This window comes from Herpailurus yagouaroundi, unplaced genomic scaffold, assembly GCF_014898765.1.
Source record: "Herpailurus yagouaroundi ecotype Mexico unplaced genomic scaffold, PumYag 196, whole genome shotgun sequence".
Taxonomy (NCBI): Eukaryota; Metazoa; Chordata; class Mammalia; order Carnivora; family Felidae; genus Herpailurus; species Herpailurus yagouaroundi.
The window spans coordinates 622,823-639,504 of NW_024412427.1; the positions used below are offsets into that span (position 1 = coordinate 622,823).

General features: G+C 47.8%; 1 protein-coding gene across 2 annotated transcripts in view; it reads right to left on the reverse strand.

Moving 5' to 3' along the window:
* EYA2 (EYA transcriptional coactivator and phosphatase 2) overlaps positions 1–16,682 on the reverse strand; it is a 259,835-nt gene that overhangs the window by 77,229 nt on the left and 165,924 nt on the right. For both annotated transcript variants that reach the window (XM_040446861.1, XM_040446862.1), the window contains 2 exons: positions 10,466–10,608; positions 3,442–3,525 (listed from right to left, as the gene is read on the reverse strand). In XM_040446861.1, coding sequence (XP_040302795.1) covers positions 3,442–3,525; positions 10,466–10,608 — 227 coding nt within the window. The remainder of the gene's footprint in view (positions 1–3,441; positions 3,526–10,465; positions 10,609–16,682) is intronic.

Consider the following 16,682-nt stretch of genomic DNA (forward strand, 5'->3'; position numbering starts at 1 on the left):
GGGCACAGAGGCAGACAAGCGAGCCTGAAAAATGACTCTCACCCTCTCTGGGCCTCAGTTTCTCCTTCTGTACTACGGAGAGTAACCGGCCATGTTGGTCTCCTAGGTCCCTCCAACTCCGACCTTCTGTGGTTCTGAAATTCTAGGATAGACGCTGAAGTCAGAGGCCAGTGGGGCCAGGGAGGGTCCCATAAGTGGGTTAAACAGGCCAAGGGGGCCTGTGGGGTGGGCTGCACAGGGTACCCCCCCCGCCAAGAGGCCAGTCGCTACTCAGCTCCCATCGATGGCTGCCACACGAAAATGCAGGATTGCCAGATTCTCTAATTTTTTTTTTTCAACGTTTATTTATTTTTGGGACAGAGAGAGACAGAGCATGAACGGGGGAGGGGCAGAGAGAGAGGGAGACACAGCATCGGAAACAGGCTCCAGGCTCCGAGCCATCAGCCCAGAGCCCGACGCGGGGCTCGAACTCACGGACCGCGAGATCGTGACCTGGCTGAAGTCGGACGCTTAACCGACTGCGCCACCCAGGCGCCCCGATTCTCTAATTTTTCAAGAAGAGTTGGAAATCTGGACTGTTTGGGTCCGTGCAATCTCCCGATTTTTAAATGTTGGCAACAAATTCACATTTTTTCAAACACTCTAGGGGCCAAACAAAAATGTCCGCAGGCTGAATTTGGTCAGCGGCCACCAGCTAGGCGTTTTTTGTTTGGATACTATTTTCCTTCCTTCCTTCCTTCCACAAATATTTATTTGATGCCTTCTAAGTGGGGGCACTGTTCTGTGCGCTGGGGATAAAGCAATGAACCAAACGGGCAAAAAAAGAAAAAAAAAAAGTGCCTGTCATCATGTAGCTTTTCTAGAGGATCGTCCTGACTTAATCATGCAACAATATTTATTGAGCAATTCTGGCCCGTGCATCGTTTGGCTGAGTGGGTAAAAAAATGTTCATGGGCCCTGCCTTTGTGGTACATATAGCCTAGAAGGGAGACACACAGTGAGTCCATAATTATAGATGAAAAACAGAGTTATGGGGAGAGCTGTGCTTTAGATAAAGGTTAGCCAACTCCTCTCGAAGGAAGCTACATTTAAAATGAGAACTGGGGCGCCTGGGTGGCTCAGTCGGTTAAGCGTCAGACTTCGGCTCAGGTCACGATCTCACTGTCGGAGTTCGAGCCCCGCACTGGGCTCTGTGCCTGGAGCCTGCTTCAGATTCTGTCTCCCTCTCTCTCTACCCCTCCGTTGCTCACGCTCTGTCTCTCTCTCAAAAATAAATAAACGTTAAAAAAAAAAATAAAATGAGAACTGAAAGACAAGTAAGACTTATGCTAGTAAAACAACATGCTAGAACATTCCAGAGTATAGCAGAGGCTTCCGGGGTGCTCCTTCCCCACATCCTCTCAGCTGTTGCCATTCCTGTGGGTGCAGAGGCTTTCAACTGTGAGTCTCGAGGTTCCCTGCTGGAGGGCTTTCTCAGGGGCAGGCCCGAAGTGCAGGGAGGTAATCCCCTAGGGAAGCCCTTAAGCTATGATGGAAGGGAAGTGGCAGAGAAATATCCCAGCACCCTCACTCCTGGCGGGTCAGCTCGGAGGTGTGTTCTACAGAGTCTCCCAGGGGTCCCCGGTGGGACTGAGCCCCGGTCACCTGCAGCGGTAACTTGTATGGGCTGCCTTCCCTTCCCATCTCACTTTTCCACTCCGCATCCGGCCTTTCCTGGGAGAAACCCAGCAGAGATGGGAGGGTAGGTGGCTGGTTTGAGGACAGAAAGCACTTTAGGATGAGAGGCAGGAAACAGGGCTGCAGAGGGGGGCAGGAGCCTGCTCACGAACAGCCTTGGGAGGGAATGTGACACGACCAGGTTTGTATTGTAGGATGGTCCCTCTACAGGCGGCTATAAAGGACAAGCACCACAGCTGGACGTGAACGTGGCTGGGCTGAGGTGGTACGGCTGGAGAGAGGCAGCTGGCAGTGAGGGATGACAAGGGGGCATGGGCTCTGGGCTCTGCCCTGGTCTCGAGGACGCCCACAGTGTGGTTTCAGGAACGGTGGCGAGACACGGACACAAAAACCATCCCCATGATGACAAAGCCCTACACAACCCGCGAGAACCCGACCGTTACCCGCAGCCGCAGAACTTGACAGGGGGCCGTCTCTAAGGGCAAGACGAGTGAAGGCAAGCCTTTCAGGGGGCAGTGACTTTACCGGGGTGGTTCGGAAAACCCTAAAGCTCCCAGACCTAGTGGGTAACCCGCTACGATAGCCCCTGCGGGACGGCTCAACTTTTTGCAACGCCGGCCAGTCCGGTCTGGTGTCCTTTCGCCAGTTCTCGACTCCGCCACCCTCTGCCTAAGCCGTGCTCTGTCCAAGAACGCACGCCGGATTTCCCGCAGGCCCTGCTAGACGTATTAACGGCATTCCTACGTGGCAAGAGATTTCTGCACCACCAACACCATTTTTATATTCTTTACAACACAATGGCAGATGATAAATCTATCTTGCTAATTACACATCCAGCTTGTTATAAGCCCCATAAAAAACACGAGCAGCTGGAAAAGCCATGAGGTGATGTCAAATCATATTTCTGGCCTCTAAACAGAAACAGAAATATTTTCCAGGCGCTGGCGAGTCTCACGGTTCCTACCCGTGCATGGACGCAGCTGCCAGCAGGTTGCTCACCTCAGATGAGATGATAGCTTTTGCCTGTTCTCGGAATCCCTGTCCCTCCACCCAACCCCCCGCCCCCCCCCCAACCGGCCTCCCCGGGGAGACGGCATCCACATGTGGTTTGCCGGGAAGCCCGCGGGACGGATGCACAGAATCGGCAGGGTTTGGGTCTTAGCAGCTGGGTTCGTTTTTGCATTATGAAGGTGGTTTCAGGGTTTCTCCCATTCACCACCCATCAGCCCATAGCATCTGCCCAGAGTTCTAACCGGATGGTTCCCCGACATAATCTGTCGGTGACAGATTGGCCAAGCTGTCGTGAAGGTCCACGCCGGAGCTGACAAAACGCCTGCCCCTTGTCTCAGAAACACGGAAGGAAGATGAAATTCATCTGCCGGAGACGCTAAGATAAACAACAGGGAACAAGGAAAATACTTTGCCTCGTTTTTTAGCTAAAATTACTGTTTTTGGCTGCAGTGTATCAGACTAAGAGCTTATGTCCGATCAAGTGGATGCTGAACGCTTCGTGGGTTGGAAGAAAGGCATGGGGGACGACAGAAGGGGAAGCTAATTAAATTTTCACATGTCGAGGGAAAATTGCATAGGAGCTCTCAAACCCAGACTGACCCAGAGGGGTAGCTTTTGTTGGAGAAGCCGCCTCATAAACTGCCCCCACAGTTCCCAGGACAAACCAGCTGAACAGACTGTCACGTTGGGGAAAAAAAAAAAAAAAAAAAAAAAAAAAGAAACAGAGAGAGAAGACACAACATGGATTCTTACCTTCCCGTATCTGGATGCAAAAGTCCCGGTGAGTAAGGAGTGAAAAATAATTATCGTTTCATCCAAATCCCACACGAACACACGCTGTGATGAAAAAGAGGAAGACAAATGGATTTGCTTGCATCTGACTTAATGTCTGCAGAAATCAATTCCCTGGGAGGAGAAAGAAATCTTGAAAACCATTATCTTTAAGTTATAAAACCTGTGACTCACCGATGTGTCACTGGGTCCCCATCCAACTTCAGCCGTGTAAAGGGTATTCTGAGGGCCAATTTTGGGCTCCTATCAAACCCTCAGATGCCAGAACCAAGAAGCCTGTTCCTGCCTTCCACATAGAAGCTCAAAAGTGGAGGAGCTCAGTCCAAAAGCAACAATAAAAATCATATAACTCATTTGAAAAAATGAAGTGCTACCATTTTACATTCACCCGCTCACCCTAAGCCCGACCACTTCTAAACACTCCTGTTTTTAGCATTTCTGGCGATTACCTCCGTAACTCTAAGTAACGTACTTATGCCTTTTTACTTACTGACTGGCCGACGTGAGACAACAGCTCTTGACTCAGTAATGTGAAAGATGAGGGTTTAGCTTATGGCGGTCTCCCGCATTTCTCCAGGATGTTACGCTTTTCACGTAGGTGAGCCCCTCGACTTCTAAGACCATCCGCTTTGGACACTCTCCCGGGCTGACGCAGTAAATCCCACATGGAAGGCGGTTGTCGTGTTCTCGCCCTTTCCCCCCACCCCCTCCCCTCTCTGTCATTTAGCGGCATTAGGCTTACTTTCGCACTCCCACCGTGGATAAACCGATTCGTGTGCTTGGTTTCATAGAGGTACTTTGATCTTCTGTGCTCTGTTTCTATGTTGATTTTCAAGGTTGTTAAACAGTGAAGGGCATGCGCATCTCTCATCACCTGTAGAGCCAAGTACCATGTTGGGATTCACCTCTTTCTCTGTGTGTCCAACGTCCTAACCCCAGAGCCACTTTCAGGAGACTGTTTCTACCACGAAGGTCATGTCCTTCCCTGTGCTCCTTCCCGATGAAAAACCACGGCATATCCCAGTTTGTTCTACAGAGGAACCGTGCCTGTCTGGAATAACTTTTTGTTTTTGCAGGAGTTTATGAACTGCTTTAATTTTTGTCTCGTTTCCAATGATGTGCTTTCGTTAGAGTCTCAAATTCGGCCACACCCGCTGTAGCAAAGAGGTTCATCCTCAGTGACAGAATGCTCCAATGTGGCCTGGGTCATCTTCAGGCTTGCTGCATAGGTAGCATCCTGAGACTTCCTTATACTGCATTTCCGGACGAGATCGACTGTTTCCTGGAACCCAGGTCTCTCTTGGTTTTCTTCCTTGTTTTGCTTGAGTATATCCTGAAGCTGCTTCTTCTGAAAGGGTGTCTGGAAAGTAACCGTGCTGAATTCCTACCTTTCTGATCTATCTTCATTTTGCTCTATGGTACCCGTGGGTACAGAATTCCAATTGGAAAATAAAGTCCTCTGGATGTTTGAAAGAATTCCTCCATTATCTCATAGTGTCCCGTGTGACCGACGGGGAGTGTAATGTTAATGGACCTTTAGTCCTTCGTAGGTTTTGCTTTTTCACTCTTGTGGATATTTTTATTTTTTTTCCTTGTCCATCTTGTATTGTATTTATTTATTTTTAGTATCATTTATTGTCAAGTTGGCTAACATACAGTGTGGACAGCGTGCTCTTGGTTTTGGGGGTAGATTCCGGTGATTCATCGCTTACATACAACACCCAGTGCTCGTCCCAACAAGTGCCCTCCTCAGTGCCCATCACCCATTTCCCCCTCTCCCCTGCTCCTTACCATCAGCCCTCAGTTTGTTCTCTGTATTTAAAAGTCTCTTATGGTTCGCCTCCCTCCCTCTCTGTTTGTAACTAATTTTTTCCCATTCACTTCCCCCACGGTCTGCTGTTAAGTTTCTCAAGTTCCACGTATGAATGAAAACATGACATCTGTCTTTCTGACTGACTTATTTCACTCTGCAATAATACCTTCCGGTACCATCCATGCTGTTGCAAATGGCAGGATTTCATTTTCTCATTGCCAAGTAGTATTCCGTTGTATATATAAACCACATCTTCTTTATCCATTCATCAGTGATGGACATTTGGGCTCTTTCTCTGGGATATTTTAAGATCTTTTCTTTATACATGCAGTCCTCCCGTTCATGCTCTGTCTCTCTCTGTCCCCAAAAAAAAAAAAAAAATTGAAAAAAAAAAAAATTAAAAAAAAAAAGGGGCGCCTGGGTGGCGCAGTCGGTTAAGCGTCTGACTTCAGCCAGGTCACGATCTCGCGGTCCGTGAGTTCGAGCCCCGCGTCGGGCTCTGGGCTGATGGCTCAGAGCCTGGAGCCTGTTTCCGATTCTGTGTGTCCCTCTCTCTCTGCCCCTCCCCCGTTCATGCTCTGTCTCTCTCTGTCCCAAAAATAAATAAAAACATTGAAAAAAAAATTTATACATGCAGTCCTCAAGTTCCGTGAGGATAAACCTAGGTATGGTCTTTCTTCATTCATACTGTTCAGCCCCTAAGCATTTTTGATCTTCTTTCTTTACATGAAGACAGTCAAATTAGACCTTTTTGATTGATACTGCTTGTACTTTAAGAAAAAATATTTTCTAGAATTTTGTCTTTTTGATCTGTGTTCGGGGAGATTTCTTAAACGTTTTCTTCCAACCCTCCTATTAAACTTCTGAGTCTGTCATTTAAAAATTTCCAATGACTCTTTGTCTCTGACTATTTCCTTCCGAACAGCCCCCACTGCATATTTTATAGATGCAAGAGCTCCCTGGATCTTTACAAGAAAACTGCTCAGAGTTTTCCAAAGTTCTTTTCTGGTTTTTAAATTACCTGTCATGTATCCTATTAACTTATTTTGGTCCTTATCTTTCACACTGTTGCTTTCTGTCATTTTCCGGGGATCACGGTCTTTAAGGGCAAAGGGCCTGCCTGACTGCGTGTGTAGCTGGTGTTGGTAGCAGGGGGCCCGATGCACCTACTCAGTCTGCTATCTTGAATGGGCCACCCTTGAAACCTCTCTGGAGGTGAACGGCTGTACTTAATTTAAACATGGGCATTCACCATGCCTTTAACAGAAGGGTGGTCTCTAGGAGGAAAAGGTCAGTTAGTGCAAGGGTTTTCAAGGCACTTGGCAGATCTGAGTGTGACTTTGTGAGTTTTTTGGTCTAGTTACATTTATGTGTGTGTATGTCACAGTATTAAGTAGAGTTCTTATTACGGGTCATGGTAAAAAAAAAAAGAGATTTGAAAACTATTGTTTTTAAGGAGGGCTTCTGGGTTTCAATGGCTAAGTCCTAATTTATCTGAACTCAATTGGATCGGGAGCCACTGTGGCTGGTTAGTTAAACGTCTGACTTTGGCTCAGGTCATGATCTCATGGTTAGTGAGCTCGAGCCCCATGTCAGGCTCTGTGCTGACAGCTCAGAGCCTGGAGCTTGTTTTCAGATTCTGTGTCTTCCCCTCTCTCTCTGCCCCTCCCTTGCTTATGCAAGCTCTCTCTCTGTCTCTCTCTCTCTCTCTCTCTCAAAAATAAATAAATGAACTTAAAAAAAAATAAATGAACTTAGTCGGATCAGTTAAACCGAGAGATTTTGGTAAGGGAATTAAAAAAAAAATCAGTGAGTATTTTCAAACTGAATGCGGACCCCATTCATTTATCTACAACATAGCCTCTGAAGAAGAAAGTCTGCCCCCCTCCCTACCACTCTGTTCCCCTGCCTTAGATCCTTGGTGGGTAAGTTCCGGGTGGCTGCTTTGCAGTGACCCTCCCCCCTAGCCCATCATGGTTTGGGCCAGGGAGAGCCCCAATCCCAACTGGGCCAGAGGCTTTTCCTTGGAAACTTGAAATCAGAACCCAGAAAGGCATTCACCATCTTTGAGTGGCTGTTGGAGGCCGCACAATCGGAAGGGCAGGGAGGGCCAGTCTGCAGGGAGCGTGGCACAGAGGGGTGAGAGATGGAAAGACCACCCCACACTTTGCCGGGACCTGGTTTCAGACGGAAACAGAGGGAGGCTGGAGGAGGGCAGAGCCCAGGAACCAGCGCCTGTGCGGGCTGAAGACATTACGGTTGGGCATCCGGGCACCTGCACTGTAGCGCGTGCGGAGAGAAGGCGCACACGCTCTTCCTTGCCCCGTCTTCCTTCTGGTTCCAGCATCTTGCCGACACTCCGCTCTTCGCACCTTGGGGAAGAGAATCTCTGTATCCCTAAAATAAATTCTGCTTTTCCACTTAAGCTAGCTCACGTGGGGTTCTGGCGCGTGCGGCCGACGGAGTTTAACTAATAGACGCTCAGAATTTCCCTCCTCCCACGTCGTTTCTCTCTCGTGGGCTTCAGTCATTAGCAAAACTGCCAAAGCCTTAGGAGGTGCGATGTGGTGCTAACCCTGCATGCTGACATTAAGCACAGAAGTGAAACACAGCTCACACCTTTCCAACGGCTCTCGCCCAGGGGTACTTTCCTCTGGAATCGAGAAGCAGCTGTTTCCAGAATAACGTCGCCCCGTAAGCCCGGACTTCCATGCCACCCCCACTGCCTTCTCAGTTCAGTGGAAAATGTCTCTCCACCCCCACCAACAGCAGAAGCCGTGTTAAGTGACCGAACAGTAGAAAAAACGATGACAACAACAACAACAACAACAACAAGACATTCGTGTGTGTGCCACCCTGTGATTCCCACAGATCCCGCAACTTGAAGCTGTAGGAAACCCTCGGGAAAATGGGAGGCAGGAAACCGAAGGACGAGCGGAGGCGCACAAATTCTCTTCTGGTCTTTTGCAAAGGCCTAAGTCCTGCTGAGGGGATGCTGCAAAGTCCCTCGGTGTTGGAAGGAGAGGGCTCTAAGAACTAGAGGAAAAGCAAGGACAAATCCCTTGGCCTAAGAGTGGTCCCATGAGCAGTGGGAACGCTTGCTCCGTGGCGGGTCCGCAGGGGGTCAAGTTCTCCGCCTGGGCGGCCGCTGGAATACCTCAGGCGGCTGACCAGGGGGAGGAGACGAGAGTGGTATTCAAAATACGCAGCACCTTCTGGGACAGCCGGAACAGACGCTGGCCATAAACGAGCCCTACCAGCGAACGCTGGCTACATCTCAAATCCCCTGGTGGCGGCCATTTGTGCTTGGGCCCCCAGCATCCACCCCTGTCTGATAAGAGCGCCCTGGTTTTCTTTTCTGTTGTCTTGGTGGGGCTGTCGATCAAGGGTGAGCCCAAGACCCGAGTCAGGCCAGTGGAGGCTGTCTCCTTGGAATCAGACATTGAGTGAACTGGCGTTAGAATCGCGCGTGGTTTACTCTCCAGCAGGGGCCGGCACCCAGAAGGTTCCCTAGATTCCTTGGTCTTTGTTACAGCTGTTTCCAACCTTGGTTTTTATCACTTCCCCCCCTCCATGTTGTTGTGCCCTCCCGGTAAATTCGCATTTGCTTAAGTAACCAGAACTGGCTTCTGTCGCTTGCAACCAAAGGATTGTATCTCATGCTCCAAGGTTCTGGTCCTCGACGAGGATTTCAACGCCCAATGTATGGCATGGACATGCCGGAGAAGGGCTGGGCTCTCACGGGCCACGGCAGGTACTGACAAGGAGGAAGGAAGCAGCCATCACCTCGAATCCTGGCCGTTACAGGATCTGTTCTGTAGACCTGGTCTGTTCTGAGACCACCTGAGCCCTGAGATTCTCATACAATTCCAGGTAGAAGGCCCCCCCCCCCCGCCATGACACTGCATTTCTTACCATCTTGATGGGATGGGGACTCAGAGTCAAAATCACAATGACTTTAAGGAGATGATGAAAATTGTATTTCTCAGCACATCTGAGTTTGTGGGCTGAGCCTTGTGGCTGCTGCGTGAATTGTACAGGATTATGAACAGAGATGGGATGATGGTACATTGCAATTTCTTGGCCCGGACCCAGACTCTGCCAATACTACCCGTATACGCATGGCACACTCAAGCCGATAGATCGGCCCTCCTATTATTTCTGCCTTTTGCAAAGTACAAACCGACGAACCTGCCCGTTTTTTTTTTTTTTTCTCCCTAGATGTCTATCAGTTGCTTCCATCTGTTTTTTGGGCATCTGTTTTTCCTCTGTCCCCATTAGTACCCTTTCCCTTCTCTCATGTATGCTGTTCTTTTTTGTTTGTTTGGGACAATGCCAGTGGGTGACCAACGATCGATCCTACGCTTGGCTTTGTTCAAGACTGGCACATCCCTTAGACCAGCTGGGGCGGCACTCTGGAAACAACCTGGGGAGCTTTAAAATACCGATGCCTGGGTCCCTCCCTCAGGGAGTTGGATTTAATTGATCTGGGATGCAGCTTGAGAAGGACGGTTCCAAGAACCTTCTATGAAACTCAGAATTGTAGAAATGATGCAAGCTGAGCCAGCCTCCTGTCTCCTGATAGGTAAATCCTCAAGCCATATCAGAGCCACGAGGGGAACTAATAGAACTCTCTTGCAATGTACATTTAATTAGTCTGGGATGGGGCCAGGGCACCTGTATTTTAAAGAGCACTCCAGCTGACAGTAATACGTAGGAGGCTAAGAGCCCTCTGACCCAGCTGGGAAGGTTCTCTGCCCACTGGTGTCTTTACCAGGGCCTTTCAGAGTGTGCTCCCCAACCTGTAGCATCAGCATCATCTGGGAATGCCCTGGAAATGCCAGTTCTGAGGCCCCGCCCCCAATCTACTAAATTGGAAACTGCGGGTGGGACCCCGAAAGCTGGGTTTTCACAGGCCTCCAGGTGACTCTGCGGCTGTCCACCCGAGTTGTTTACTATCCCCAGGGTGACTTTTCCTAGCCTGGACAGTCAACTGCGCTTCCTGACGGCCCCCCCAATTCTCTCCTTTCCCCTCAAGGGTCCTGTTCTGTCACTGAGCTTTGTGAACCCAGAGCCCGCGGTGTGCGTGGACACAACTCCGCCCCCCAGCCTCTCGTTCCGGCCACGGCTGGAGATCGCATTCACCAAGTCAAACAGGCAGTCTGGAGTTACCTCGATCTCACTGTCCCCCGCTGGGGAGGGGTCGCTGCTCCGCTTCGACCGGCCTCGGAGCTTCCCGTCGGAGGCCCGGTGCGGCCTGTCTGCGTCTCCCTCCTTTGCCGGCGTGGAAGGTCCGTTGTGGGTGTTGTATTCGCCTGGTGTCGGAAAGGGAAGGGTGGACACATCAGAAGCTTTGCTGAGTGTCGCCTCCCAGGAAGTATCACACCAGAACCAACAGTGGTAGGTCCCAGAGGCAGCACAGAAGGCAAAGACCTTGTGGACTCGAAACTGCTCATGACGGTCCCTCAGGCTGCCTATTCAGAATCATTCACTCATCGAGCGAAGATGCACTGAGTGCACAGAGTTCCAGGGACTGGTTCTCACAGCACTCAGCTTCTAGAGACAGGAGAGGTGCATTAGACACACAAGCGAGTATGTAACATGCCAGGTGGGGCCGTGTGTTACCGAGAATTAGCAAACGGGCTGGGGACAGGGAGAGCTGGGTGGTCACTAACGGGTATGGGGCCGGTCAGGGAGGGCCTTGCGGATGAGGGGACACCTGAGCAGAATCTAGGGAAGTGAGGGTGGGCCACTGGGGGAGCTGTATTGACAGTGTTTGCAACTCTCTCTATCCCGAAGTCTGAGACTCCCCAGACGAACAGAAGGAAGAAAGTCAGTATCTGCGTGGAGCAGGGCAGCAAACTCTTCTATCCTGAAGACCCCCCCCCCTCACCCCCAACTTGGGGTGAAAGGGAGGTGTGTGGGGAGCATTCTCTATGCTGCTGCTCTCCCTATGTGGCCTGCTCCATTCTCTATTAAAAGCAAGCCCCTGGGGCACCTGGGTGGCTCAGTGGGTTAAGCTTCCGACTTGGGCTCAGGTCACGATCTCACGGTTCATGAGTTCGAGCCCCGCGTCGGGCTCTGTGCTGACAGCTCGGAGCCTGGAGCCTGCCTTGGATTCTGTGTCTCCCTCTGTCTCTGCCCCTCCCCCACTTGCGCTGTTTCTCTCTCCAAAATAAATAAAAAAACCTAAAATTTTTTTTTTTTTTTTTAAAGCAAGCCCTTTAAAGCTTCACTTGTCAAGACGTTTGTGGATTTGAGAATTAGGGAGATGACATCCACGAAAGCACCCGACACGGGGCTGCACTTAGGGCGGTGAGGAGATGATCTGAACCGAGTTCTGGCTTCATCCACACTCACGTGGGGGTCGGTGAGGAGGTGCAGGGCAGGGGGCAGTCACCTGCTGCTTCCATTCAGGTGGTGCTTCTGCACAGAGAGGCTGCCGCACTCACGCCCTCAGGCCACTGTCCCCCAGCCCCGCATGAGTGAGCAGCACACCCTCCCGGGACCCAGGTCCCAAAGCCGGCATCCAGGCTGTGTGTTAAGCACAGGAGTTTGAAATACGTGGCTTTTTATGAAAGCGTAGTGACTTCATTTCACTCACAAAGTGGGATGACGTCAGTCCGCGTCACCCTGCAAAACCAGCGGTAAAGGCAGAACCAAAGTGTGGGCGGGCCAGCCCTCGTGGCGAGAGGGACAGAAGCGGGAACCGGCGTGGAACCTTACAGGACACCCCCTCCCGCGCTCTCATTTTACAGCTGCTTGTTTTAGTTCCCAGATGCATCCCGTGGATCTCATCTCTCCTTCCATAATCGCCAGTTCTTGGATCATTAGGAGGAAAATGCTTTTGTCTAAAAAGACTTGGCAATGGACTGATTTTTTTTTTTTTTCCTACCCTGGAAGGACTATTTCCCTCCAAAACCCAAGGGGCTGAACTTGGTTTATTTAATATTTATAAACCTTCTTAGCAGACTAAGGACATGATCAGAAAAGGTTTGGTTCTGAGTTGTCAGGACTGTGGGGCCACCTCCAAGTCCCCAACAGTTCCAGGACACAGCATTAGAGATTCCCGAATATCGAGCGAGCAGACCTTCTTCAGGAGGGTGGGGAACAGGCAGTAGATAAGTTCACAGGTGCTTACGAGTCATAAATAAGGTTTATCTGGATTCACTTGGTGGTTCTAAGGCTATGGGGGCTTAGAAAACACCTGTTGAGCCCATCAAAATCCAGGCAGATATTATTTAAAAAGAGGGAAAATGCCAGGCATCTAAGAACTGTCTGAATAAGGTGTGGGGGAAGCCACTGTATTAGGAGTACCCCTTTCCCCGATCCCAAAGAAGCAGCCCCTTTCCCAACTTTCTACATTCTTGAGAATGAAGGGTCAAGGTTGAAGGTCACAGTCAGAGCAATTTATGTAAACCTTCCTTGGAGTCATTTCACTTTTTTCCTTTCTTCCTTCTCACGCTTTTACAGGACCTCCAAGATGCTCCTTATTAATCTCTTTGTGACCTCTCCCTCCTACTCTACTTCCCAGGCATCCACCGATACACTTTGTCTCGCTAGGAATTAGTTTGCTTTTTCTGGAGTTTTAAACAAATGGAATCACACGGTATATATTCTTTTTTTGCCTGGCTTCTTTCAGCCAGAATAATCATCTTGCGATCCGATCCGTGTTGTCATGTGTACTGATAGTTCATTCCTTGGTGTTGCTGAGTATTATTCTCTTGTACAGATATATCACGCTTGGACTTTGGTCACTTGTGGATGGACATGTGGGTTGATTCTAGTTTGGGGACGGAACAGAGCTGCTATGAACATTCACACGTCGATCTCTGTATGGACGTAAGCTTTCGTTTTACCAGCGTGACGACGAGGTTGTATGGTGAGTCTGTGTCGGACTTTTCAAGCAACCGCTGAATTGTTTTCCGAAGGGGTTGTGCCATTTCACATTCCCGTCAGCAGGCGAGAGAGTTCTAGTTGCTCCACATCCTTGCCACCCTTTGGTAAGGTCAGTCTTGGTGATTACAGCCATTCCAAGGGGCACGCAGTGGTCCCTCCTTGTGGATTTGCACCTCTCTAATGACTAATGATCAGCTTCTTAATTATGTAATTGTGTACTTTTTTTTTTTTTTTTTTGCCATCCTTGTATCTTCTTTGGTAAAGCATCTGCTCAAACATTTGGTCCATTTCATTATAGAGTTGTTTGTTCTCTTAGTCTTCGGTTTTGAGGATTCCTTATATATTCTGCGTCCATATATGTGATGGTTAATTTTGTATGTCGAGTCGATGGGCTAAGTGATGCCCAGAGAGCTGGTAAAACATTATTTCTGGGTGTGTCAAGGAGGGTGTGTCCAGAAGAGACTAGCATTTGAGTCAGTAGACTGAGTAGAGATCTGTCGTCACCAGTGTGGGGGGAGGGGGCGGTCACCCATTCCACTGGGGCCCAAACAGAACACAAAGGCAGAGGAAGGGTAAATTCTCTCTCTTCTTGAGCTGGGATGTCCACCTTTTCCTGCCTCAGGCACTAGGGCTCCTGGTTCTCAGGCCTTTTTGCTCAGACTGAATTGCACTACTGGCTTTCCCGGTTCTCCAGCTGGAGCTACTTCTTATAATAAATTTCCTTATGTCTCTCTCCTGGTTGTTTCTTTGGAGGACTCTAATACAACTTACTTTATCAGATACATGCTTTGCAATGATTTTTTTCCCAAATGGTGGTTTGTCTTTTCATTCTCCTGACAGTCTTGTTTAAAGAGCAAAAGTTTTAAATTTTCATGAAGTCCAATATATGTCCACCTCATTTTTGGATGTTTTTGGTGTCATATAGGAGAACTCTTTGCCTCACCCAAAGTCACAAAGATTTTTCTCCTGTTTTCTATAGATGTTTTAGGGTTTTATACTTAGGCCTACGATCTATTCTTTTTTTAATTTTTAATTTTAGAGACATAACATGAGTTGGGAAGAGGGGCAGAGAGAGAGCATGCTGGGCGATACAGGGCTCTACAGGGCTCGATCCTACAACTCTGGGATCATGACCTCAGCCTAAATCAAGAGCCAGACACTCAACTGACCGAGCCACCCAGGTGCCCTGGTCTATAGTCTATTCTATGCAACTTAAAAATTTTTTTTTTAACATTTATTCATTTTTTGAGAGAGAGAGAGAGAGAGAGAGAGAGAGCGCGCGCATGAATGGGGGAGGGGCAGAGAGAGAAGGAGACACAGAATCTGAAACAGGCTCCAGGCTCCAAGCTATCAGCACAGAGTCCAACGCGGGACTTGAACTCATGAACCATGAGATGATGACCCAGCTGAAGTCAGACGCTTAACCAACTGAGCCACCCAGGCACCCCATATGCAACTTTTTTTTTAATGTCATGTGAGGTATGGATTGAGTTTTTCTGAACATAGATATCCAGTTGTTAGAGAATCTTTTTTTGAGAAGATTATCCTTTCTCCACTGAATTGTCTTTGAAACTTTGTCAAAAAAAAATCACTTGTCCATATACATGTGGGTTTATTTCTGCAATCTCTATTCTGGTTCATTGATATACTTGTCTATCAAAACCGTATGTTGTGATTACTGTGGCTCTGTAATGAGTCTTAAAATCAGGTAGTGTTAGCCTTCAAACTTTGTTCTTCTACATCAGAGATGTTGAGGCTATTCTAGGTCCTTTGTATTTCCATATGAAGTTCAGAATCAGCTCGCCAATCTCTAGAAATGAGTGGGATGTTGACAGAGATTGTTTTAAATATATAGATCAATTTGTGGAGAACTGACATCTTAACAATATTAAATCTGAGCTGTGAACAAGGTGGATCTTTCTACTGACTAAAGTCTTAACTTCTCTCAGTAGAGCTTTGTAGTTTTAACTGTACAACTCTTGCATATCTTTTGTCAGATTTACCCCCAAGCATTCCATATTTTTTGATAACACTGTACGTAAATGGCATGTAAAACTATTCTATTTCCCACTGTTTGTTGTCACTATATAGAAATAGAACTCATGTTCATACGTTCACTTAGTAGTCTGAAACTTTGCTAAACTCACTTTTTATTTATTTTTAAAAATAATTTATTATTTTAATTTTATTTTTATTTATTTTGAGAGAGAGAGAGAGAAAGAGAAAGTAAGTCAGGAAGAGGCAGAGCAAGAGGGAGAGAAAGAATCCCAAACAGGCTTTACACTGACAGGGCAGAGCTTGATGTGGGGCTCAAACCCACAAACAGTGAGATCATGACCTGACTTAACGTTGGACACTTAACCAACTGAGCCACCCAGGTGCCCCACTAAACTTACTTTTTAGTTCTAGCTTTTTAATAAATTCTAGCCAATTTTTTACTTAGGTGATCATGTCATTGTACTTCTCCCTTTATGAAGTTTTGCTTCATATCCAATATGGAGATTTTAATTTATTTTTCTTGCCTTATTGCACTGGCTAGAATCTTTAGTACAATGCTGAATAGAATTGGTAAGAGTGGACATCTTTGTCTTGTTGCTGATCTTGGGGGTAGCTGTAGGTTCTTTGCAGCTATCCTACTTCAGTCAGTTTGGGCTGCTATGACAAATATGTCACAGACTGGATGGCTTAAACAGTAAAGATTTATTTCTCACATTTCTGTTGGCTGGGAAGTCCAAGATCAAGCAACTGGCCAATTTTGTTCCTAGTCAGAGCTTCTTTCTGGTTTCCTTGCCTTCTTGCCGTATCCACATATGGTGGAGAAGAGAGATGTTATCTTTCTTGTGTCTCTCTTTTTTTAAATTTCTTAACAAATGTTTATTTATTTTTGACAGAAATAGAGACAGACAGAGAGCAGGGGAGGGGCAGAGAGAGAGGGAGACACAGAATTTGAAGCAGGCTTCAGACTCTGAGCTGTTAGCTCAGAGCCCGACACGGGGCTCAAATTCACGAACCATTGAGATCATGACCTGAGCCGAAGTTGGACGCTTAACTGACTGAGCCACCCAGGCGCCCTGGGTGTCTCTTCTTATAATAGCGCTAACCCCATACATGAGGGCTCCATCCTCATGACCTAATTACCTCCCAACGATCCCCACCTCCAAATACCATCACCTTGGGGAATAGGACTTCAACATATGAATCTGGAGGGGGACACAAACGTTCAGTCCATAGCATGTCTTTTTCTAATAAAGAAAGTTCCCTTCTACTCCTAATTTGGAATTTTATCAGAAACAGATGATAAATTTTGTCAAATACTTTCTCTGCATCTATTGAGATATCTTTTTTTTTTCTTTCCAGTTAGTTAATATGGCAAATTATATTGATTTTCATATTTTAAACCAACTGTACATCCTTGGGATAAATCCCACTTGGTCATAATGTATTATCCTTATTTTGTATATTGTTGGACTTGATTTGCTAAATATTTTGT